This window comes from Neovison vison, chromosome 6 (assembly GCF_020171115.1).
Source record: "Neovison vison isolate M4711 chromosome 6, ASM_NN_V1, whole genome shotgun sequence".
NCBI lineage: Eukaryota > Metazoa > Chordata > Mammalia > Carnivora > Mustelidae > Neogale > Neogale vison.
In genome coordinates this window covers 216,603,002-216,628,208 of record NC_058096.1, presented here as the reverse complement: position 1 = coordinate 216,628,208, position 25,207 = coordinate 216,603,002, and the positions used below count along the sequence as shown (strand labels likewise).

At 57.7% G+C, this 25,207-nt stretch overlaps 1 protein-coding gene across 8 annotated transcripts in view; it reads left to right on the top strand.

Annotated features, from left to right (window-relative positions):
* The window catches only part of DNM2 (dynamin 2), an 84,568-nt gene that overhangs the window by 46,753 nt on the left and 12,608 nt on the right, over positions 1 to 25,207 (top strand). For 3 of the 8 annotated variants that reach the window (XM_044254200.1, XM_044254195.1, XM_044254193.1), the window contains exons 6-15: positions 2,783 to 2,943; positions 6,216 to 6,358; positions 8,743 to 8,878; positions 10,152 to 10,219; positions 10,839 to 10,977; positions 13,308 to 13,394; positions 14,970 to 15,040; positions 18,214 to 18,265; positions 19,226 to 19,237; positions 23,157 to 23,270. In XM_044254200.1, coding sequence (XP_044110135.1) covers positions 2,783 to 2,943; positions 6,216 to 6,358; positions 8,743 to 8,878; positions 10,152 to 10,219; positions 10,839 to 10,977; positions 13,308 to 13,394; positions 14,970 to 15,040; positions 18,214 to 18,265; positions 19,226 to 19,237; positions 23,157 to 23,270 — 983 coding nt within the window. Of the gene's footprint in view, positions 1 to 2,782; positions 2,944 to 6,215; positions 6,359 to 8,742; positions 8,879 to 10,151; positions 10,220 to 10,838; positions 10,978 to 12,186; positions 12,326 to 13,307; positions 13,395 to 14,969; positions 15,041 to 18,213; positions 18,266 to 19,225; positions 19,238 to 23,156; positions 23,271 to 25,207 lie in introns of all 8 variants that reach the window. The other 5 variants (XM_044254196.1, XM_044254194.1, XM_044254199.1 and 2 more) reach the window with 3 other exon arrangements.

The window sequence follows — 25,207 nt, the reverse complement described above, 5'->3', positions numbered from 1 at the left end:
TACTTTTCCATCTCACTTAGCAGAACGGCAGAGTGTTTCCCCATGACGGGCGAATACTCTCCAAGGTGACTTCCAGAGGTCCCACGGAATCCCTTGTATGAGGATCTGTGTGCCGTTACTCGATCCCTATTTGTTGGACACTTAGGTTATTACTGTTTGTCACTGTGGCGTGGTGTTGAGTATCCATCAAGGCTTTAATTTAAAAAAAAATTTTTTTTTAAGAGTTTATTTATTTGACAGAGATCACAAGTAGACAGAGAGGCAGGCAGAGTGAGAGGGGGAAGGAGGCTTCCCGCTGAGCAGAGAGCCCGATGCGGGGCTCGATCCCAGGACTCTGGGATCATGATGGGAGCCGAAGGCAGAGGCTTTAACCCATGGAGCCACCCAGGCACCCCAGTTTTTAAAAAATTTTTAAAGCCATTTTGTTAATTGGCTCCCTTTCCTGCCCCATTCCTTGCCTCAGGCGATCTGCTGCCAGCTGTCAGCACCCTCTGCGGCTGGTGTTGCCAGCACCATTGAGATCTTTTCTTTAGCCCCTAGAGATTTGCTGCTCCGTGTGTGGGATTGGCATGGGGACAACGTCTGGACCTTGGTTTCCACCTTCCCCAAGCCATGCTGAGACATTGAGTAAGGAGAGGTGGCTGCCAGGGTCAGGGTCTGTGTCAGAGGTTTAGGAAGGAAGGGTTGGTGCCAAACGGGGAAGCGGACCCTGCATGTCCCTGTCCCCTCTACCAGCCACCCTAACCCCACGCTCTTCCCACGTGTATTGGGCCTAAATCTTAGTCCCGAGGGATGCTACCTGGGCTCAGCATCGGTGACAGGCGGCTGGATGGTGACACACACCTCCTTGGCTTCCTTCCTCCCCGCCCCACTGCTTCTGCGTCTGCCCTCCTCTGCCTTCCTGTCTGTTTCCAAGAAAGTCAGTCCTTCCTCTCCCCGACCTGTCTGCCTGCTACTGACTTGTGCCCTCAGGCCTCCCACCCTCAGTGTTCTGCTCCCGTCCTGTGGCTTTTAGAATCTCACTCACCAGCTGCGTCCTTCTTCTTGGCTTACAAAAGACTCAGAACTCCTATGCTTTTAGGAACCAGAATCCCAGCCAAACCACTGGCTCTGCTCCCGGCTGTTCCCTCCTGCGTACTCTTGTGTGGATGGTAGTGAGTTTGGGCTTCTCACCGGTCTGGGTTCCCATCTGGTTCTCCTGCGGCCCCCTCCTCTGTGACCTTCCCTTGGTCAGGTCCCCTCATCTGTAAAATGGACATAATGACAAAGACGGAGAGGGTGAAAGGTAACCGGTCTTGCACAAGACTTGTCGGGATACATGGTAGGCAGGCACCGCTCCCCTCTCCCCAAGGGAAACCTTGGACGCCCCCCACTGAGAGTGGGGTGTGTCTGTCTGCACGCATCCCTGAGGGCCTTTGGCCACCTCTCCCAATCCACCGCTTCACCTTTCATTATGTTAGCCGGGGATGAAAACAGTCACGACGTCTGTTTACTGCGCACCTACTGTGGGTCAGGCTTTTGGCTGAGTTCTCGATGTCCCGTGACACCCTCCCCCGACGAAGCACACACACCCATACTATTTGGTGCCCTGTGTCCGTACCTGGGAACCCAGGACTATTCTGGCTTTTTTTTTTTTTTTTTAGTAGGCTCCATGCCCAGTGTAGAGCCCAGCATGGGGCTCGAACCCATGACCCTGAGATCAAGACCCGAGCTGAGATCAAGAATCAGACGCTCAGCCGACTGAGCTACCCAGACACCCCTGTTCTGGCTTTTTGAACACCATTCCTGTTCTCTACCCTTCCAGTTGCTTCATGTCCTAAGAGGGCAGATATTTTCTTCACATTAGCATTTTTATCTTAAATCCTGTTTTCTATGATTAAAGCATTCCGGAATGGTTCGGAAGGCCATCAGTGAAGGAGAAAGTAGCCCGCCTCTCCCGCAAGCCCCATTTCTCATATAGTCAGTCACGGCTACCATTTTCTTGTATCTGATTCAGAAAAATTTAACCCACATACGATCATCTCTAACGAGCTTCCCTCCTGTTGGCTTAGAAGCATTAACCATCCATTCCCACCTGCCATCATGTGTGGTTTTAGACTTTTTTTGTGGTTTTAGACTTTTTTCTGTTCTGTGCCATTCATTTCTCTGGACATCCGTGCCCGATATATCCAAGCTTGACAAATGTAACAGCCGTGGAACAGGTTTTAATACCTGGCAAGATGAGCTGGTCCCTCTCGCCCTAATTTTTTTTTTTTTTTTTTAAGATTTTATTTATTGATTTGACAGAGAGATCGATCACAGGTAGGCAGCAGCAGGCAGAGAGAGAGGGGGAAGCAGGCTCCCTGCTGAGCAGAGAGCCTGATGTGGAGCTCGATTCCAGGACCTCGAGATCATGACCTGACTAAGGGCAGAGGCTTAACCCACTGAGCCACCAGGCGCCTGTCGCCCTTCTTTTTTGAGGTGGTTTTCTTTCTTGTCTCTAAAGCTCAGTTTGGGGGTTTCATCTTCGCCAGAGCCTTCCTTTCTCCCTGCCTCATACGAGGTTGGGCGTCACCCCTCTTTCCTCTAGACACTTCTGTTGCTTTTCCGGACCGCTCTGTGTGTTCGTGTTCTCCGCGTTTCTGAGGAACGGGTCTGGCCGGGGACCTCGTCTGTGAGTGACCTGTGGGACAGCGGCCGTGTCTGCCTGCACTGGGCCCAGCTGCGTGCCCGGTCCACGGTGGGCATCCAGGCCCTTTGGCCCGCCTGGCACTGCCCCTGCCCTGACCCGCTCTCCCTGCAGGCTACATCGGTGTGGTGAACCGCAGCCAGAAGGACATCGAGGGCAAGAAGGACATCCGTGCGGCGCTGGCGGCCGAGAGGAAGTTCTTCCTCTCCCACCCGGCCTACCGGCACATGGCTGACCGCATGGGCACCCCGCACCTGCAGAAGACGCTGAATCAGGTATGGCCGGGGTTTCATGCTGCGGCGGTCCGCCACGCTGCTGGCCTTGGTCTGCAGCAACAAGGGTTCCGACCACATTCGATTCGGGGCCTGGCGAGGGCTGGCTGTTCCGTGAGTCACTAACAGCGCTGTTCTCGCCGCCGCTACTATTGTTGATTTTATTTTCACTCTAATTAAATATTTGGAATTATCTAATCACCGTACCCAGAAGTTGGCCCGGGTGACCCGGGTGACAGTGGCCTGGCTTGCACCAAGGCAGGGTGGCTGGGAGCGCTGGACAGGACCTCAGCGGGGGGACTGTGGGGCTTGAGTTCCGCGGGTCTGAAGCCCAGCCCCACCTCTGACGGGGTGGCCCGGCCGAGCTGTCTGAGCCCCGTCCCCCAGGCATCAGCTGGCCCCCTGGGGCTGTGGTGTCCGTGCCCCATACGTACGCTGCCCCGCTGTAGTGTTCTTTTCCTCCCACTCTTACTGTACAGGGAATGGATTCTCGGGGTTTGGAAACAGCGAGCGTGCTGTGAGGCGCCCCGTCTGCCCCGTCCCTCTCACCCACAGGGCCTGCTGTCAACCCTGCCTGCGTCTCTCTCTGTCCATAGACGCAAAAAGGTCTTCTGAGAATCCTAGTTCCCCCTTCTGTACCTAAAGGATGATGTAGTTGTGGATGCCTCCGCACCCCTCCATCCTGCCCCACTTTTGAGTTTTTCTGCTCCGCGTTATCTCCTGGAGCGCTGCCCAGGCCGAGAAGCACCCTTCCTCGTTCTTTCTCGGGGCTGCGTCGTCGTCTCTGAACACATGGGCTGCAAGCTGTCCCGCCAGCTTCTCTTTGGAGCGCGGCCGAGATGGTTTCTCATCCTCCTGGTGCACGCAGGTGGCTGTTAACGTGACCACCGTCGGACCGCTTGCGTGTGGCTCTGTCTGGAGAGCAGAGTCCCTATGGCGGATATCCGGTGCAGGCTCGCGGTACCAGGCCGGGCCTGTCCTTCGGGTCGGGCCTGGTTTGTCCATCCAGGATTGTGAGATGTGCCCTCTGGATAGTTGATGGCAGCTTCCCGGAAGCAGGGAGGGACTCGGAGCCACGGTGAGGGCCGTCCCTGCGGCCAGGCCGCGGGGGCACAGCAGCAACGCCAGAGCGGGACCGTGTCCTCGGGGAAGGCATATTTCTAACGGGGGGGGCACAGACTGGGAGCAAGTCCCCAGGTCAAGGCACGATTAAGGGTGAGGGAGCGCTGGGGGCTGGGAAGAGCCAGTGCAGAGCAGAAGGTGGAGAGGGCAGCTGAGGGGCGGGATGGGATGTGTCCAGTGGGAGGAAGCGGGTGGCCTGGGTGGAGGGGCAGAGGGAGAGGAAGGGAAGTAAAACTACCCCGCGGGGCCTGGCTGGCCTCATGGCACTTCCTGGAGCTGTGCCTGCCCCCCTGCTCCCCGCACCCCGCCGCTGCCCACACTTCTCCATGAGCCGCTGCTCTCGGGCTCTAGGATGCTGTCGGACACGGGGTGGGGGGGGCGCAGTCTGCAGAGCGTGTAGCCTCAGTGCCCCCTAAAGGCCTGCAGCTCCCACTGAGGGGTCTGGGGGCAGCCGCTGGGGCAGGGTCCTGGCCACAGAGGCCCTCAGTGGAGCCGTCAGATCCATAAGCACAGTGTGGTGAGCTGGAGGGTGAGGCTCCCTCGCACCTCCTTCCTAGCTGGATGGATGCTAGTACGTTCCTGTCTCTTGTAGGAGAGCTGGCAGCGGGCGCTTTTCACTTGTAGGGCAATAGCTGCTTTTATGGCTTTTGTTCTGTTCCCTGCCTCCCTCTCGCCCTCTCGGTCTCTCTTTCTCTCTAGTATAGTAAAAAATAAAGTCATGCAGCCCAAGTATAGTGACTCTCCCATTTCCTCCCATCTGGTGGTGGGTCCTTTCCCCAGTGCTGGCCGGTCACCACTAACCGGCTGCCCTCTAGTGACACTCGGGGCCGAGAAGCCACTGTGTCTGTATCCCCCGCCTCACTCTCTCCCTCCCCGCCCCCCGTCCTCCCTACTTTCTCCCTCTCCCTCCTCTCCTCCGTCCCCACTTCCCCTTGCCTTCCCTTACTACTTTCCCTACCGTAACAGTGATATATTTTCTGTTCTCTCTTACGTTTTTCTCTCTCCCTCCATCCTGAGGTATAACTCTCTAACCTTTCCTGTAGTGTTGCTTCCTCTTACAATTTGTGAACAATTAACAAATCCACACGAGAGGCACCTGGGTGGCTCAGTGGGTTAAGGCCTCTGCCTTCAGCTCAGGTCATGATCTCAGGATCCTGGGACCGAGCCCCACATCGGACTCTCTGCTCAGCCGGGAGCCTGCTTCTCCTCACCTTCTGCCTGGCTCTTTGCCTCCCTCTCTGCCTCTTTGTGATCTCTCTCTTTCTCTGTCAAATAAGTAAATAAAATATATTTTTTAAAAATTTTATTTATTATTTATTTTGACAGAGAGAGATCACAAGGAGGCAGAGAGGCAGGCAGAGAGAGAGGGGGAAGCAGGCTCCCCGCTAAGCAGAGAGCCCGATGTGGGGCTCGATCCCAGGACCCTGAGACCATGACCTGACCTGAAGGCAGAGGCTTTAATCTACTGAGCCACCCAGGTGCCCCAATAAATAAAATCTTTTTTAAAAAAAATCCACATTATTCTGAAGCAGATGAGGAGAGGAGAAGGGGGCACAGTGAGAGGCCCCCTTCCCGCCCGCCTGCCCCACTCTGGCCTTTCTTCCGCATTTGTTTCCTGTGGAGCTTCCTTCCCGCTGTTCAGGCAACTAAAAATACATTCTTACGTTCTCCATCTTTCACAGAAGGGAGCACACGCTCTGCACATTCCTTTTGCCAGGGAGCTGTTCGCGCCCGGCCCCGCGTCTCTCCATCTGCCTGTTGCTCTGTGGCCCACGCGGACCGTCACCCACCGGCCGGTCCTTCAGTGCGTGGGTCATTCGGTGGCCTCCTGGGCCTCTCACCGGAGCACTTGTACGAGGCTGCCGTGGGTCGGCCCATGTGTCATGTGTACCCTGCGGCGTGGACACCCTGGTTGGCTGCCCTACGGCGGCCCCGTGGGCCGTTCCCAGCAGCACGTGCCACCCCTCCTGTCCGACATGCCAGTGTGGCTACAGCCGGATAGTTCCCTTGCTTTCTCCTGAGGCTGGGGGTCGTGCTGCGCTCAGGGGCCATCTCGGCATCGGCCCTCAGCAGGTGCAGCAGGCCAGAGCCTCCCTGGCATCCTGCCTGTGCTGACCATGACCTTTGACCTCTGACCTCTCTCCCTCCCCCAGCAACTGACCAACCACATCCGGGAGTCACTGCCAGCCCTGCGGAGCAAGCTGCAGAGCCAGCTGCTGTCCCTGGAGAAGGAGGTGGAGGAGTACAAGAACTTCAGGCCCGACGACCCCACACGCAAAACCAAAGCCTTGCTGCAGTACGTGTCTCCCTCCCAATCTCCCAGCCCCCCCGGCCTGGCTTGTGGGGGGCCTCCACCCAGCCACAGGGTCCCAGGTCCAGGCTGGGTGTCCATCCTCATCCGTCCATTTGTTCACTTAGCGCAACGTTTGTGGAAGCGCTCAGGTCGCCCCAGTGAACGGGGCAGACAGCCATCCCTGCCCCAGGTGCTTAGAAAGGGGAGGGCGGAGCAATGGGGCAGAAAATAAGCAAATAAGAAAATGTGGAGTGCGTTACATGGTGAGATATTAACATGGGGAAGGGGCTAGGGTGCCAGGATGGGCCTGGGGATGCCATTTAAACAGAGTGGTCAAGAAGCCTTCCCTGAGACAGTGATAGGCAGGCAAAGATCCGAAGAGGTCAGGGATGGGGGCTTGGCCAGTGCAAAGGCCCTGAGGCAGGACTGTGCCCTGCAGTGCTGGAGGAGGCTGCATGACAGAACAGAATGAGTGAGGAGCAGAGTGGAGGAGGGGAGGAGACAGGGCAGAGCATTCAGGTCTTAGTAGGCCATGGGGAGGAATTGCTTTTCCTCTGAGTAAGGTGGGAGCCGTGGAGGGATGGCCTGACTCAGGTATCCTAGGTGCCTTCTGGTGGCTGTGGGGAGGACAGACATGGGCGACCAGGGGGGCGCCGTGGCCGTGTGTCAGCTCTTTCTGCTCTGTCTCCTGGAATTCTCACCCTGACCCTGGGTGGGTACTGGCTGTCTCAGCTCAGAGCTGTGGGGGACTCCACAGCCGCGCTGCTGTGAGGAGGGGGAGTACGTGTGCCCGACAATCCCAGAATCTCTCTCTCTCAGTCTCTCTCTCGGCTTCTCTTGCCTCTAGACTCCCAGTTTCTTTCTTTCTTTCTTTCTTTTTTTAAAAAGATTTTATTTATTTATTTGACAGATATCTCAAGTAGGCAGAGAGGCAGGCAGAGAGAGAGGAAGGGAAGCAGGCTCCCTCCTGAGCAGAGAGCCCGATGTGGGGCTTGATCCCAGGACCCTGGAATCAGGACCCAAGCCGAAGGCAGAGGCTTAACCCACTGAGCCACCCAGGTGCCCCAATACTCCCAGTTTCTTGGCTGCCAGGAATCCTGGGCACTGGGCTCGAGTGGGATCCAGAAACTCACTGGCAGTTCATAAGGCAGATGGTGCCACACATGTGGTGTGTCCCTAGGTCACAGCAGAGGGACACCACCCGTGACCCGCGATAGCTGTCATAACCCTGGTGTCCTCCTCCCCCGACCCCGCCACTCAGCACTGCATGCCGGAGGGTTCAGGGGTGAGAATGCTTTTATGCTCAAGCTTAACACCATTTACTTGCGGGCAGAGTTTCTTGGGGTATGAGACACCCCATCCCTGCCCTCCCACCGGGCGTTCCAGGAGAACCCCATTCACTGGCGCCAAGCCTGGCCGCCCAGCATCTTGCGGGCATCGGCGGTGTTTGCCTGTGAGAGCTGGACGTCTCTTCGCTAGCAAGCTGTGCTCCACGCCGCTGGCCCAGTGGGGGCTGGTCCCTTGACGGTAGCAGCTCCCCTTCGGGGCGGACTGCACGCAGAGCTTGAGGACATCAAGAATTTGGGGGCGGCGGAGGTACAGAAATGACTAAGGCAGGCAGTGCAAGAGGCTGGGGAAACGACTAGAAATGCTAACAGAAAACCAGACGCTAACAAATACTTTAGTTCTCGGCTGCTCACAGGGTCACAGTACCAGTCAGCATCACCTGGGGACCGTTTTAAGGGCTGGGCTGGGTTCCAAGGGCGCGCATGTGGTGGTGACATATTTCATCACTTACATAAGCACTTTTTAAAAAGAAAAAACATTTTAACTTCCCTGAATTCAAAAGTTTGAGGTGAATTACCGTAATTGGCTGTGTTGTCTCTTTCTTCTCGGGGTGCAGACTAGCAGTCCTCCGTAGGGTCGGTGATTTCTCAGAGTTGATGAAATCTAGAAGTTCCTCGAATCCTCACTGTGACCCCATGTGGGGCCACCATTAAGATCAACTCACTATGTAGAGGCTCAGAGGGGCAAAGACACCAGAATTGTGTGGAGGAGCTCGTTTTTCACACACAGTTCTGCCTGGTCAGGGCAGAAGTCGCTGAGCTGTGACCTCACCCCTCACTCTTACCATCTGCAAAATAGGACTAAGAACCGCTACTCCCCAGTTCGGTGAATGAATTGCCGTAACGGGCTGTAGAATGGGCCTGGCATGTCGTGACTACGCACCGTAGGCGATCCTATGATTGATTTGTTCTGGTCTCTGCATACATTTCACTGCTAAGAAAATGAAAGGGAGCTTGTAAGCCACGGCTTGATTTGGAGCATGATTCTGGCGCTGTGTCAGATCCTTCTCCTCTGACGTCGGGTTCTCTCTTTCGTGGCAGGATGGTCCAGCAGTTTGGGGTGGACTTTGAAAAGAGGATCGAAGGCTCCGGAGACCAAGTGGACACACTAGAGCTCTCCGGGGGCGCCCGAATCAATCGCATCTTCCACGAGCGGTTTCCCTTCGAGCTGGTGAAGGTAGCACCACCGCGTGGGCCCTCCTGACTCCGGTCAGGGCCTCCTCCCATGCCCTGGGTCTTGAACTCCTGCCTCCCGGCGTCCGCCTCCCGTGGGCAGCGGTGGTGCCAATGGCAGTGCGGCGGGGGGTCGGGGAGGAGGTGTCACCTCCAGGCTTCCTTCCCTGAGCGGGCAGCTCAGAGGTGTCCGGCAGACCCATAGGAAAGTTCCATTTTGGCCCTCTGACAAAATCCAATACACAGTCTTTGCAAAGTACAAAGAACATGTAGGTCAGTTCTCATGGGAAAGTGTCCTCATCATGGTGAAGGGGAAAACAGGCAGGGTAAGGAACCAGGACGTATAGGATAGCATATAGGATAATATGTACAACGTCCTTCCTCGTGAAGGCTGTGATGTCTCCGTGGGTGTCTTTGCACAGACAGATCTGCAAGAGTACTCATAAAAATGTCCGTTCTGGGCTTTGAGATTTTTCTTTTGTTAATTTGCTTGAAGTTTTATACTTCTTACCATGAACATACATCATTTTTTATAAAAACCAGTAAAATTTATTTTCAACAAACGCCAAAAGCTTAAAGGGATGAAAAACACCCCAATCCTAATACCCGCAGACAGCTCCTGTTAACTTCTCAGTGTTTGCCCTTTCTGGATTATTTCTATGCAAATGGGTAAGTCCCCGGCCTACACAAAACACAGCACATCTGCTCATCCATACTTGAAAAATAATTTGTTTGTCTCTGTATCCTGCTTTTTTCATATGGTGGCCATCTTTCCAAACCAGTCATTTACATTTCATGCGTTGTTAACGGCAAGATAGTATCTTATGCATGTCCCATCATACATTGAACCAATCTCCCATTATTAGACTTATTTAAGTTGTTTTCACATTCTTTAGCAGTTACGAATAGTTCTATGAACATAACTAATTCTTATGAATTCCTCAAGGTAGGTTTCTAGAACGTTTAAAACTGCTTGAAAGTATAGCTGTGTTTTTGGAGGCCCATGATTGGTTCCGCCAAATAGCCCATAAAAAAGTTCATGTGAATTCATGTTCCTTCAGAGAGAGAGTGAGTTCACGTTTCCTCTGAGAGAGAGTGTGTTCATTTCAAACCATCCTTGCTGAGACTGGGTTTTAAATGTTTTTAAAAATTTTGACCGGTGAAATAGTCTGCCATGTGAAAACAGCCACACACAGGACATACTTTCCCCAAATATGCACCCGTTATGGGGGTGCCACAGGTACCTCTTTGCATGTGAGTGATTTGTCTGCTCTCAGATGGAGTTTGACGAGAAGGATTTACGGCGCGAGATCAGCTACGCCATTAAGAACATCCACGGAGTCAGGCAAGTTCTAAGGGGAGAGCTGCCGTGTTCCCTTCACCTCTGCGGTGCCGCTGTCCAGCCAATTGGTTGCCGCTCCCTCTAGGTGCCCTGAGTGTGAGGCCTGGAGAGGGTTCCTGGGTGGTTTTCAGTAGCTTTAAGTCTCTCCCTGTGGGTCTCCAAGGGCACTCGAGGGCGGGTGTGCTGTCTTGTGTGGATCTGTTGTAGGCCAGGGGGCTGCTTGCCACCCTTGGGTTTAATGTAGGTTAAACCGCCCAGTCAGTTGGCATGAGCCCAGCTGAGAAAGCTCACTGGAGATTTACCCTGGGGGGTTGTGGGGAGCCAAAGCTGAGTCACGGTTACAGGAACCCAGCATGTGTCCCCATCACGGGTCCCCAGTGAGGCTCCTAGGTCCCCTCCGTTATCCAACAAAAGTTGTCACCCTGGTTGTCCAGCCTTAATCAGCCCTGGGGTCCTCGGATCATCCTGTGGGTTTCCAGGCAGTGGATGCTGGCATCTGACCCCCAGACTTGCCGTGACCTTGGCTCATTCTCGGGGACCTGGCCCATGCCTATGAAATTGCTGACCGTGCTTTGTTTCTCTCTGACTTATCTCCCCCACCCCCGGGTACGGATGGTTTTAGGACCGGGCTCTTCACCCCGGACTTGGCATTCGAGGCCATTGTGAAAAAGCAGGTCGTCAAGCTGAAAGAGCCCTGTCTGAAATGTGTCGACCTGGTTATCCAGGAGCTAATCAATACAGTTAGGCAGTGTACCAGTAAGGTATTGGGCCCTCGGCAGGGTGACTCCTGGCCTTGTGGAAGCGGGGTATGGGGCTTTGGTATCAGGCTCCCAGTGCTGCTCCAGCCTTTGCCCTGCTGGTGCCCTTTCCCCCCAGGTTGCCTCAGTTTCCAAGAATGTGGCCTTCTCCCTGGGGCTGGGCGGGGGCGTGTTGGCTTGGGCGCGATGTCTGTGGGAGGGTGCGCCAGGCCTCCAGAACTGGCCCGACTGGGGGGCAGGGCTCCCTGGGACCCTGATACCAAGCCTAGCATGTGTCTGATGGACATGGGGGTGTCATTGGGCTGTCGCTTTGCTGCCTTCTGGGAAGCAGAGAGGGATCCCGCGTCAGCTGTTGGAGGCCAAGCTCCCTGAACCCTGCACCCCGCCCCCCCGCCATCACTCCTTCTTGACGAATGCCTGGCATCCTCGGGCCTTCCTGGAGCCAGGCACCTCTCTGTCCACAAGGCACCAAGAAAGGCCCAAATGCCACTAGCAGAATGAGTGCTCAGGTGCCTGGCCCTGCAAAGCCAGCTCGGCTCCTTGCCACTCTGCCAGTGCCCCTGGCTCCCTCCAGGAACGGAGCTGTCCCTCCAGGCAGCACATTCTCCCAGCCACTAGGTCCCCGGCCCCCATGTGCTGGTATTCACAGGCCACCATCTCCACCCGGCGGGTCACGCTGGGCTCCCCCGCAGGTCTGGTTCCCAGGGCAGTGCGCTTCGGCCAGACCGCTGAAGTGCTTGCCGGTGGCCGGTTTGTGTTTGCACGTCCGCAGGGGCCCCAGAGTCTGGGGTCGGTCTCCCAAGGCAGGGAAACTGCTTGAGCCTTCTGTCTCGGTCTGGAAAAGCCCACATTTGCTTCTTAAGCTTCTTCGATTAGAAAAGGGAGAGAGAGAGAGAAAAACCTAGGTGGGGTGGGGTTTATCACCCTAGAGCCCACTGTCACAGGTGTGAAAATTTGAGGCCATCACGTTCCCTTCGCCTTCTGCACCGTGACACTGACCCCTGGCCCCACCCCGGCCCCAGCCTCTCCTCCGACCCAGGACTCCTCCTTGATCTGAAGTAGCTTCCGGGGCAAATGCGGGCACAGGCTCCTACCTGCATGTCACTAACCAGCTGACTCTCCTTTCTTCTCTTTCTGTTTCCCATCCCGCGTGTGTGGCCTGCACTGTCCCTGGGTATCTTTCTACCTCGTCCCGCCCTCCGCATGACCCAGGACGGGGCTCTTCACCCCCGACATGGCCTTTGAAGCCATTGTGAAAAAACAGATTGTAAAGCTCAAAGAGCCGAGTTTGAAGTGTGTTGATCTCGTGGTCTCAGAGCTGGCCACGGTCATTAAAAAGTGTGCCGAGAAGGTAACCGAAGATTTTGTTGTCACCTGCACATTTGTCCCGCATCTCCTCTCCCCACCCCCATGTTAGTCTCCACCTGCGCATCTGGGAACTCTGCCTCAGTGGCACCTCCTTCCATGGGCCACCTGTCGCTTGGCGACATCTCAGCTTTGCCTAGCAGACGAGAGAGGGGGGCATCGTGGCACGTGGGTGTTCCACGTTTCCAGTTTGGGCTCTGTGGGGGAGGAGAGGCTTGGGGTGTGGCCAGGGACAGTCACCAAGCAGGCAGTGAGGACCAGGGGCAGTGCCTTAGAGAACCATATAGGAGGAGGGTGTCCACCCCGTCACCCAGCGTGAACCGCGATCAGTGCAAAGACGTGTGTGTGCGCGTGTCACGGAGCATTTCAGAGGCTTTCCACTAGTGATTTTGACCGGCTCCTCGGTGTTCCCTGACACGTGGACTTAACCCGAACCTCGGAAGGTGGGCTTCTCTGTACGTTTGGTTCAGGTTATGATGAGAGAAGAGCTTTCTGTAAGGGGGTCCCGCTGAGGGAGATGGCCCAGATGCTGCCCCCATCATCCTAGATCAGGCGCTGCTCACTCACGAGCTGGCCGAGAGTTCCCGCCCCGTGGGCCTGCTGGCCTTGACACTTGACTCGGTGTCCTTGCTCTCACCCTGTGCTGGGCCGAGGGGGTGGCCGTCACTGTCGGGCAGCAGACACACACCACCCACTTTCTCTTGCCACTTTCCACCTTCGTATCCATTCTCGGAAATCATCTCTGCTCGTGTGTGGGCGCCCTGTCATTCTGTCTGGCACACCGTTCCCCCACCATCCCCTTCCTGTCTCTCAGCTGGAGCAGCTGTGAGCCAGGAGTGGGGTGGGGACTCGGTAGGCCCACGCCTGGTCACTTCCCTTCCCCTGTGTTCTCTGCGTGGTTCATGTCGTTCCCTGGGCCACGAGGACTCCGCCAATGTCACCCCTGTACCCCCCTCCCCTGCCCCCAGCTCAGCTCCTACCCCCGCTTGCGAGAAGAGACGGAGCGAATCGTCACTACCTACATCCGGGAACGGGAGGGGAGAACCAAGGACCAGGTAATCGACTTTTCGTTTGATTTTTCAGGTAGAATTTGTGTGCGTACCTCTTTTTATATGTGCTTAAATCTTGAGCACACATTGCCTTGAATAATGACAAACGCATAAAGCAAGGTGACCCCCACCTCAGTCAAGGTACAGAACCCTTCTGTGACCCTCAAAATCCCTGTCCTGCCCCGCAACCCTGGCAATGACCGGTCTGCCCCCTTATCCAGAATGACACTCACATGGACTCCTGGAGTGTGTAACCTCTTGATTCTGCCCTCCCACACTTCGCATAGAGCACTCATGATTCTTCCCTGCTGTTCGTGATGTTCACGAAGGTTCTTGCCGTTGATCGCTCAGCGGTATCCCGTGGCACATGTGGACCACAGCCTCTTTATCCCCTCGCCCAGCAGAGGATGTGTGGGTGGTTTCTAGGTTTTAACAGTTTCCTTGCGGAGACCATCCAGGCGCACACAAGGACGGAGAGTGGGGCTGCTCCCCACACGGCCGCGACCTGGGTCTCACCTGTCACATGCCGAGGGAGCCTGCGGCTGTCCTTTCAACTCCCTAGGGGGCCTACGTCTGGTCTCCCTCCCTCCCCCTCAGTTGTCCGCCATGGCCTCCTGGCAGGTGTTTGTTCAAACCAGCACCGGAACAAGACTCCGTGTCTTGTTGCCCATCAGTGGAGAACCTGGTTTGTTGGTCCCTCAGAGAGTCCCACAGTCATCCTGTGCTCCAGCCCATGTGGCTTCCGTACCCTGGAAGTTGTATCAAAAATTTGAAAGATTCCAGTTCATTTTGTTGTCGAGAACGTGGCTGTCCCTTCGCCCTGCCGCGGTGCCTGGTTGTCCCACCGCCAGCACTTCCGGGCCCCAGCCTGGGGCGCTCAAGCCTTAGAAACCCAGCAGCAGTGGCTCCTACGCACAGAGCCCCCCAGCATTTTCCAGCAACCCCACAAGGTCCAAGTGCCTGGCATGTTTCATGCTAGAGTGCTCAGAGGTACAGTGAAATGACAGGAGGGGGCAGGGTGTTGTGTAAAGGCCTGTCCCTTAGCCGACGGGACGTCGTGACTGGTTCCTAGGCACCCGTGCGTGCTGCGCGTTCCGTTCTCATGCCCTCGGCTGGCCAAATTGGCTTTGCTGTTTTAATGCAGCACTTAGAACACACCAGGCGCTGCTCTGTGCACTTAACATGCTCTGACTTGTTTGACCCTATGCAGTCGGGCCTCTCGTTGCCCCTTTCCACTGTAACCTGAGGCCAAGGGTCACACCGCCAGGCAGGGGCCGGAGCAAGACTGCAGCCTGGGTGGTCCACCCCAGAGGCCGTGCCTGCAGCCACCACATGGCGGCCTCACTCCGCTCTGTTGGCCCAGTCTTTCTTTGTCGTGAGGCTGTGAAGGTGCAGAGTACCCACGCCCCCTTCCCCCTGCAGGTGTACCCCAAGGTGTGTGTAGGAGGGTATGTGTGTGTGTGTGTTCCCAGGTCTCCCGCCTGGAAAGCAGTATGGTTCTGTCTCCCCCTGCTGGTGGGTTTGGGAAAGGCTCCTGCTAGCTTTGGATCTGTGCTCATAGCTAACCCGGCTTTCTTCCAGATTCTTCTTCTGATTGACATCGAGCAGTCCTACATCAACACGAACCATGAGGACTTCATTGGATTTGCTAAGTATGTACTTTTCAGGACAGCAGCTGGTGGGTGGCCGCAGTGCCTGCCCTCAGAGCCAGGCCCCAAGAGAGGCGGTCGAGTTGGCTTCCCTTAGCCGACAAGGGCAAGAGGGTCTTTCTGTCAGGATACTGGGGTGAAGCATGGAGCCACCTGAGGGTATTTGGAGCCTTTCCTGGGCTAACAGCAGTCCCCTTCCTCATTGCCCTCAACACGCCTCCTGTGGGGCTGACTTCCAGAAAGGGTGAGGCCGGCAGCACACGGTGCTTTCCTTTCTGCGTGACTTCTCAGAGCCTTTCATAAGCTGTGCAGTTTTCCCCAGACTCCCCCATCTACACTTGGCCCTTTCACGGAGCATCTTCCGGGCTCGGGGCTCCGGCTGTGGGGGCTGCTCTCTGGGAAGTGCTGTCCAGGCTCTCCGTGGCTTCCGTCCACACACCGTAGATTCAAAACCGGAACCTCCTGTGGCACCTGGATAAGGGGCCAGAGCAGGGGTCTCTGATTGTGTCATGGTGTAGATGTACGTGCTGGTGGCCTCCGGTACCGCTCACTGACTTCCCCCGCCCCTGGGTCTGCCCTCAGCCTGCTTGGGCGTCACGTGAATGGTTCTGGTGGCTCCTGAAGGTGGTCTTGCCTGAGCCTGATGAGTCACAGAACCGGTAGTAGCCAGCTTCCTGGCATTCGCTTAGCAAGTAACCCTGGTGTGTGTTCTCTGTGCGGGGTTCTGATACAGCAGTGAACGAGCACAGACCCAGGTCCCCGCCCTCAAAGGAAGGGCCGGTGCCAGGGACAGACGTGCACCAAACCAGCAAGACGCAGTGTCGTCACTGCTGGGTCGGGGCTGTGTGAGGCTTGTGCCGAGTCTGGAGGGCCGCCCCCTGGCTCGGCCGCGGGGCAACAGGGAGGCTTTCTTGTGACGTTCCTGGGAGCGCCTCGTGTTCGGCTAGCAGGCTGGACAGGAGGCTCTTCCGCTTGGGGGGGAGGGTCTCTGAGCTGGGCTCAGCACTTCCAGGGTGGGACAGTCACGGTTGCACTTAACACACTTGGTCGCCTGATCTTTGCTGGGCACGTGGTAGGTGAGTGGAAGGAATGAAGGCATGAACGAATGAATGAGGGCATGATCAGAAGCTGCTTCCCATGCGCGGATGAGCCAGGGGCCCTGGTTGGGCCGTCCCTGCTATGGGAGGGCCGGGGGGCTCTGACCATGGGCCCCACGCCAGGTGCGCCCTCCTGTGCCTCTTCCCCCAGCAGCCAGGTGTGTGTGAGCTGAAAACGCTGGTCCCCCCTTTTTGGTTTGCTGCTGTTTTCCTCACCTTGATGTCTCTGCTTCTCATACTTCATCCACAGTTCCTTCTCACACTCTCTCCTGTTTTTCCTTTGACCACTCTTCCCTCTGGATTCCTGGGCCTTCCCACTTCCCCCAGCTGTTATTATACTGAGCAGCTGGTGACCGGGTGGGTATTGCCTGCTGTGTGCCTTTTTCCTGGTGTGTGAACGGGGTCGCCCTGGCTGGGGGCGGGGCCCCGGGGGCGCCAGGCTCCAGGCACAAGTCAGGGCCCAGCTTTGGCAGCAGGATGTCCCTGGGGGCCCACTGGAGAGCCATGGATTGCCGTCTCAAAGCCGGGCCTGGTGCGGGGCCTTTGGGGCAGGACGGTGAACAAGGCCGACTTGGCCTTTCCCTTTCCGAGCCCGGAGGCTGGACACATGTGTTACGGAGCCTTATGGAGCCCGTTGCCACAAGGCAGACAAGAGCTGGAAAGGGGAGCAGGGATGTTGCCTGGGGAGAATGCCAGTGACAGGCAGGGGACCCAAACAGCGTTGGAGACAGGGAAGGAAGGCCAAAAAGCAGGGAGGGCTGGGGAGACCGAAGCAAGGTAGAGGTGAGAGACCCAGGCCCCATCGCCGGGAGGGACTTTGGACTCCTTCCCCCACCATTCCCCACCCCCTCCCACCCACCTGCCCCCATTCCCAACAGCAAGACATCCTCATTGGGCAGAGGCAAGGGGAGAGGAGCGGCTGCACAGGCTGCCCAGTGAGGGTGGGAGCCAGGAAGCCCCTCGGAAGCAGCACATCCGAGACCTCACTGGCATCCAGCCGTCACTGTGTGTGGCCTAATCAGTCCCGTCTCCTTCTGACGCTGTTGACTGAACTCCTTCCTGGGCTTCGATGCTCTGGGCTGCTTCCTCACTGTCCTCTAAACACAACCACCAGGGCCCGGAGAGAAAGCTCTATAATAAACTCATTGAATGTTAGGAAAATCGGTGGATAAACTCTTCCCCTGTTGTTAACGTTCCAACCTTTACCGATAATAGGAATAGATGCCTACTCCCTTAACTCTCTCTCCCCCTTTCCTTCTCTCTCCCTCTTTCCTTTATCCCAACAGCCAGCTTGAACTTGCAGGTACAGCCCCAGAGGCAGCCTGTAAAGGAATGAAACAAGGTGGTTTTCCTGGTCCTGTTCTGAAAGTTTCTAAAGCTATATGACAAGAAAAGAAAATAGGATGTCTAAGTTACAGGACACAGTCCGTTGTTTGCAGGTGGCTTTGTGATTGTCCCAGTGGAAAATAGGATGAACAAGGGAGCTAAGTAGGTTCCCACGTACAAGATATCTGATCTTCATCTGCTTGGCACGAACTAGCCAGAAAACAGGGTAGCTGAAGAAGAAGAGATCAGGGACTGTAGACAAATAAGGGACCTTCTAGAAATTTGCATAGTGGGCGGCTGTCCCAGGGTCTGATCTCCCGGGCTGGCTGGCTCTGTGGTCAGAGCCATTGAAGACTTGGTGCCAGTCAGGGATGGGAAGAGAGTGGGGAGAAGCCTCAGGTTTGACCCCCAGACAGCCTGGTGCTCAAGTTACTCTGAAGCCAGTATGGCCCCCTCCCGGCCCCCTGGGAGTCCAGCTTCTCAGGCCCCCGCCTTGGAGGCTCTGGGACTGTTGAGTCCTCCCGGCAGTAGCTGGTGCTCTTGGGAATGGCTGAGGTCAGGGCCCTGAAGCTTCAGTTTAGATACATTTTCTCCTTGCATGAGCCTGACTCTTTCCCTTTGGCTTCTCTCTGCCTCTGGCCTTAACTGGCCACTCGCCGCACCCCCCCCACCCCACCCCCTAGCGAGGGAGAGCACCTCACCACATCCCTCCTGCACATCACCACATGAGTGCTCTCTCTGCTTTGTTTGCAGCGCCCAGCAGAGGAACACACAGCTGAATAAGAAGAGAGCCATCCCCAACCAGGTAGCCCACCCCCTATAGCCTAGAGCCCTACCCTCGGGGGCGGATGGTCACTTAGGGACCACTGAGCCCAGTGGTGGCGCCTGGCTTGTGGCATGTCCCACCAGACCCTTTACCCCCACTTCCCAGCCTCTTGAGTCTGTTCAGGCTTTGATGTTTCAGGAAATGTATCTTTGAGCTGAAGCTCTGGCACAGGCTGGGGAGGGGGGCAAATTTGTATATCCACGAGGCCCCGTCTGACATCCACGGCCACGCTTAGAACTTGACCCTGGAGAGAGGGGCAGCCCAGTCACCAGTGGGTGTCTGCAGCCAAATGGGGTTCCCAGCCCTAGCCCCAGAGACTCGGAATCTGTGGGAGGGCCTGGGTGGGAGGCTGCATTGCGATAAGCCGCCCTGGGGAGCCTGAGGGGACTTTGAGCCCCATACCTGGAGAAGCCCAGAGCCCCAGGAGGGGTTTCTACCTCCATGTCATGTCCCAGCCAGAGGCCTTGGCCATGAACAATATGAACAGCTTTATACATGCCGGTAGCAGGTGCCTCTTTTTTTTCTCTAAGAAAACACATCAGTTTTCGCAAAAATTTCTGCCAGTGCCCGCCCCGCTTCTCCATGGTAGGCAGGGTGGGGGTGGGGGCAGGGGTAGGGGCTCTCTGTCCTGCACGGTTATGGAACCCTCTGGAAAAGAAGGATATAACCACTGCATGATTTTTTTTGCGCTTGCCATAGGTCATACATATATTGTTGCTTTTTTGTTTCGGGAGATGATAATGAATTAAATATTAACACCATGAATATAATTAATAGCATGTAATTTTTTTTCTTTTGCTGTTTTTTCCCCCTGCTCTTCTCTCCTCCCATTTTTGTGCTTTTCCTGCTTTTTCTCTGTCCCCTCATGTCCCTTACGTTTCTCTTCCTCTGCCTGCTCTTCTTTGATTTACCCACAATCCTAACTTTGCATTTTCAAAGGGGGAGATCTTGGTAAGTACCCACTTAGCGTGGTAGCATATGTTAGAGGACCCAAGAGTGGTGGAGACCCCGCCACCCCGTAACATCCCTTCACCCCAGAATAACAGAACCAACTAAAAATCAAGCTAACCTAAAAACCGCCTGCCATGGCCAGCACCTGCTGGCCTCGTGTTGCCCTGGGCATAAGCCAACTCACACAGACACTAACCTGACCACCATCCTTGTGGGAGGCCCACCCCTCCGGCCCATTCCTGACACATTTAGCTAGTTTCCTGTAGGTCAGGGATGGCAAATACTCAGCTAACACCTCCCACGCTTCCCTCCCCTCACCTCCCTGGCCAGGGAAGATTTTGCTTAAGTCCTGCGTTCTAGTCACTGCCACCACTCCAGTGCAGACATCACCATGCTGAATTTTTCTCCTCCTGCACTCATGGCAGACATTACTAATGGACCCAGCACTCTTCCCTCTGTGCCTCTCCCCTCTGTGTGCCGGGGGCAGGCATAGCTAATCAATCCGGCATTCTTTCCTGAACATGCCACCACTCCCCATCTCGTGGCAGATGTGACTAACTGGTCAAAGAATTTTTTTTCCACGTGATAGCTTTCACGTGACACCCCTCCCACACCCATGGGAGACATGACTGATTGATCAGGATCAGCATCTCCTGGATGCTGCCACTATCTTTCTGTCCCCGTGGCAGATGTGATGGTTGATCAGACTGTTCTGGTCCACTTGCTCCCCTTCCCTTGTATTTTGCCTACGGCAGACATCACTAGTCGCTCCTGGCACGCTTTCCAGCTGCGCCCAGAATTCTCACTTGGAATTCTCAACTGAGGTGGCAGTTGCTACCCATTGATCAGTGTGGCTGCCCACAATGAATGGTATTTGCCATCCCTGTTATAGGGAACACCTCCTCTCCACGTGTGGCCCAGCCCAGGCCCGCCCACTGGGGGCCAGGTGCTGCTCCCATCTGAGAGGTGAGCTGTTTTCAAGGTGCTTGAAAGCCCAGGCAGCTGGCTTCACCCCCAGCTCTCCACGTCAGAGAGCAAGGCCTGGGCCTCCTCCTCCGGGCTGTTCTCCCACCACTGGCCCCTGAGGCGCTGGGCGGCCGGCTGCTGCCCTCTGGCAAGGATCTTCTGGTGAGCCCTGGGGTCGAAGTAGCTGAGCTGATCCTGGGCCAGGGCTGTGCCGCATCTGGGGCTCGGCAGTGTCGGGCGGGGGCAGTGGCCGGAGGAATCGCTGGTCCTTAAGCCTGTAGTTCCCGCTTTTCCCGATGTTGCCTCCCCCTCCTCTTGGAACTCAGAACCGTTTCCTCCCTCCACACAGCCCAGGGGCCTGCTTCTCCTCGCACCCCAAGAGGTTTAGTCGTTCTTTTCCTGCCACATTCCACATCCCCAGCCACAAAGGCCAGCCCTGCCACATCCATCAAGGCTGTGGGCCCCTGGGTCTCCCAGCCGTGGTTTCCATCCCTGCCCTGGGTGACTCAGGCCGAGACCTTCACCCAGGAGGAGGCTGACCCACCCTGCCAGCGGGCCCCAGCTTGCTGCTTCCTGCCTGCCGCCCGTGCTCCCCCGGAGGCCCTTCCTCCCATCCCTGGCGTGCCTGCATGCCTGTCGCTGTGCACCCTGGAGCGTAGGAGCCTGCCTGCCTCTTCTGTCCTCCGCCACCCCTCTCCTTCTAAGCCAGGCCCCTGGGGCACAAGTCTGGCTCTTGGACGAGGAGGCTCGCCTCACTCTCCTCTAGACGCCACGCGCGTGTCTGCAGCCCACGTTTTGGGCCTCCCCAGGGTGGGATTTCGTCTCTGACCCCACTTGGCTCCCACACGGACCGCTCTCTGGGCAGCTCGAGGGGAAGGGGACCTTGGAGGCTTCTGCAAGCCTACCCGGCGGCCTCCTGCCTCAAGACTCAGATGTGCCATTCTGGGCCCGGCCTGGCCACATGAGCCACGGCTCGGCCTGGGCCCTGTCCGCCCGCTCTGCCTGGGGAGCACTGAGGGTGGAGGCGGGTGAGCCAAGCCCGAGGAGCAGGTGGGACACCTCTGCTCCCTCAGGAACTGGGCTGGGCCCTGGAGTAGAGAGGCCTCACCATGTAAAGATTTCTGGGGAGCACTGACCACCTGTGAGCTCTGCCTCCTGCTCCCCTTCTGCCAGTTGTCAGTGACGAGGTCTAGATGTATCTCTTCTGCCTGGCCTGGGCCGGGACTAGGCTGGCCCTGCCCGCCGCGGGGGGGCCCCCCCCCGCCCCCAGCCAGTGGGGAAGGGAGGAGCCAGTATGAATGCACAGCTCTCGGGTGGGGCATGGGGGCTGGAGCAGGGACTCCTTCCTGGGGCAGATGCAGGATGGCCTAGGGCCGGAGTCTGAAGACCATCCTTGCCCCCAGTGTGACCAGGCCATCCCCCCTTTGCCTGGGCCTGGAGGCTGTTGCCAGGACTCCACAGATTTTTGGTGCTAAACCAGGGTGCCCGGGGAGGATGACCTTACTGAGGCTGAAGGCCTCCGCCCCCTCGCCCTCTGGGCAGCCCAGGTTGGGCAGGTGCTCCCTGGTGGCCGCAGGTCTCTCCAGTGCTTTGGTCATCGCTAGGAAGCCTGGAGAAGGGCTCCCAGGTGGCATCCTGTGCTGTCCTCACCCTGGGCAAGGGCTTCTGGGTAGTGCAGGGGCCCCTGGGCATGCTCAGAGCCTGATTCCAGCCCCAGGAGGCAGGTGGTCCTGTGAAGATCTGACAGGCCTGGGGGCAGGACAGAAGACAGGATGAGGGACCCTCTTGAGACCCACCCATCAGAAACGCGTGTAGCCTGCTCACTGGTGCTTTTTCCACACCCTGCCCTGGGGGGGGCTCCACACCAGTCCCTCCCAGGCGTCCTTGGCCGCACCTCTGTTGCTTGGCCTGGTTTGTTGCTGCCTGGGCCCCACACGGGCCTGCGTGTGCCTCTACGTGCTTCCCGCTGCCCTGGGGTCCCCAATCCAGAGTGGTGGGTAGCTCCAGCCCACACATGCCTTCATGACCCAGGGAACGTAGGACCATGGCCGCCCAGGCTGCCTACGTAGAGCTGTCAGGTGAGTCCTCTGTGTAGGCCTGGGTTGGGCCTCCTACTCAGATGACCGCTGCAGCCACACAAGACCCATCTGGGGATCCTCCAGCCAGAACCTGCCCCCGGGTTTGAAGCCAGCGTGGGTGCAGGATGCCCTGCAGCTTCCCCAGGCTCAGACCTTTGGCCTCAGCCCCCTGGGTGGAAGCATCCCTTCCTCCTATCCTCTGGGAAGAGTCTGTGGGGGAGGGAGACCCAGGACGGAGACTGGCCACGATCCCCGTTCAGAGCAGGTTTCCTTGCCCACCCGGTGTTCCCCTGAGTGAGCTGGGCAGGTGAGCCAGGACATCTGGCGGCCGAGCTGACGCTGCGTGGTGCACCTCTGCTAGGCAGCCGCAAAAGGAAAGCAAGAGCCACTCCGTCTGGGGGCGGTTCCTGCAGCCTTCCCTCACCCAGCAGCTGTCTTCCAGGAGGGTGTGAGGGGGCAGCGGGCCGTATGGCGCCTGCGTCTTGCAGGTGTGGTTCCTCCAATGTCACATCCCATGTGACACATGTACGGGCCCGGGACTTTCCCTCGGCCCCTTCTAGACGACGGGCATCCCTGTGCTTGCCTGCATGTACTGAACCTAACCCTGTGGGCAGGGGTCTCCCGGGGCCCGGTTCCCTGTCACCCCCAGGCTCGTGGGTGAGTGCGTGCCCCGTGTCTGTCTGCCTGGGTGTCCCCTGTTGGTTGCCAGTGGGAAGTGCTTAGGGGCAAGGTGGAGTTGGGTCGCTGGGCTTCAGGCTGGAGGTGTCCCTGCCGTGGTCCCTCTTCCATCCTGGGGACAAGGGCAGTGGCCGCTGCGCAGGGGTGGGCCTGGCAGGGCGGCGGGCGTTGTCCTCTGAGCACCCCGTCCCCCGCAGGTGATCCGCAGGGGCTGGTTGACCATCAACAACATCAGCCTCATGAAGGGCGGCTCCAAGGAGTACTGGTTTGTGCTGACCGCCGAGTCTCTGTCCTGGTACAAGGATGAGGAGGTGAGTGCAGGGTTGGGGGGGGCTCAGTTGCGGGGGGTTGCTCACTCCCTCACTCCGGGTCATTCAGCAAAGGCTCCCAGGGCTCCCGCAGAGAACGGTCGTGCCAGCCCCAGGGGTTGGGGGGAGGCGGTGTGTCCAGCCACATGTGGCCGCTCCACTCCTCCAGGTGGGAAGGAAGGTGCAGGGGAGCCCTCGGCCCGCCAGAAACGGAGCCCTGCTCGCAGAGTCGCAGGGAGGCATCCCTGGCTCTCAGAAGGGGCGGGCACCAGGTCGGGGTCTCCCACTCACACCCCGGCTCCTGGGGGGCCGGGCTTCTGACGTCTGCAGCCTGCACCCAGTGCAGGCCTCTGTTTCCCCATCTGTGAAGTGGAACAGCACCGGCCCTGTGACGGGCCTAGCTCTAGTGTCTGTGCTTTGAGCAATCTGCAAGTGCTTATTCTTGTCCAAAGGACACGCGGGAGTGTCCAAAGGACACCTGAGCAGTTGCCCGCAGGCCACCTCCTGCTGCAGTCTCCATGACCCTGTGGGCAAGGGCTGCGAGTCCAGCCCGCAGCCTCGGGCGCGCCGCGGCTATCTGGGCCCCCGCACGGGCCCGCCCTCAGTCCTGAGGGGCCCATCTCTTTGCTTTGTTCCTTTAACAATGTGGCCACGGCTTAGTGGCACGGGAATGATGCCGCCCTGTTGCTGCTCTCTTGAGAGCCGGTTGGCCTCTGAGGGTCACCAGGGAGGGCCACTATGTTTCTCTCATTTTCCTGGGCCTCCAGGCTCTCCCCATTGGCCGGGGTGGAGTTCGGTGTCTGTGACAAGAGGCCCCAAGTGAAGGCACTGACAAGGACAGCGGTCTCTTTCCTTCCCATATCCTGGTTCTGTGAGGCTGGCGTGGGCCCAAGCTCCATCTTCCCCATCGTCCCCTTAACATGTGGCTCCCCATCGTGGTCCCGGAAGCCCCGTGCCCATCACACTGCGGCCTCTAACAGCCAGAGGAAGGGGAAGAAAGGCCTGATGAGGAAGGTCCATGCATCGCTCTGCTCACACCCCTGACCGGAATCTAGTCACGTGGTCGCTGTGTGTCCTGCTCACCTGGGAGGGCACAGTTCCTGCGCCTTGTAACAGGCTTGCTGGCTTGGAGAGCCCATCCTGGCCACATTTTCCTCAGGAAATCCTTGCACTCTGTTTGCCAGGGAGGATTCAGGCCGCAAGCGCTGATCTGCCCCATGTCACAGAGCGTGGAAGGGTCCCCGTGGCGGGGGGTGGGGGGGTTCACAGCGCAGGTGCTCCCCCTCCTGAGAGACACCTCAGCCCTGGCCTGGACCAGTCCCTCAGGGCCCAGGCCAGACATGGTTCCTCTGAGGGAGGGTGTTTCGGGAGAAATGGTATCATCCCACTGGACACCAGGTCAGAGAGTCATCCTGGAACCTTCCAGGAGCGTCAGGAACCCCGAGCCTCCTGAAGGACTCTGGCTGGCTGCTGTTTCTAAACTGCGGGAGGGCGTTTGCAGGCTCACAGAGCCTCACGGGGTTGGGATGTTGAGGGAGGGTGAGACCAGGCTCTCCTGAAGGGACACTCGTGGCTGGAGCAGCTTCTCAAAATGGCCGGGCCGAGGGCGGGTGGGGAGGACGCTTGGCCATTTTCTCCCTCCTTCCGCCCCCGCAGTCTGAAAGCCAGTCTGCGCTGGGGCATCGGCTGCCGGGCCGGGCCAGGGCTGGTCACCTTGGGCCCGGGCATCTCCACCTGGGGTGGGAGCGCCCGGTTGGCCACAGCCGTGGGCCGTGGCAGAGGCTCTTCCCGGCCCAGACCGCGTCCTCCCAGCTCCCCCCACTGTCCAGTTCTCAGAGCACCTTCCTTCAGGGCGGGAGGGGCTCCCTTGTCTTCCCCTCATGTGGGGGTTGAGGGCAGGAGCCCCAGGCCCTCCTGTGGGCCCGGAGGACGTGCTGGGC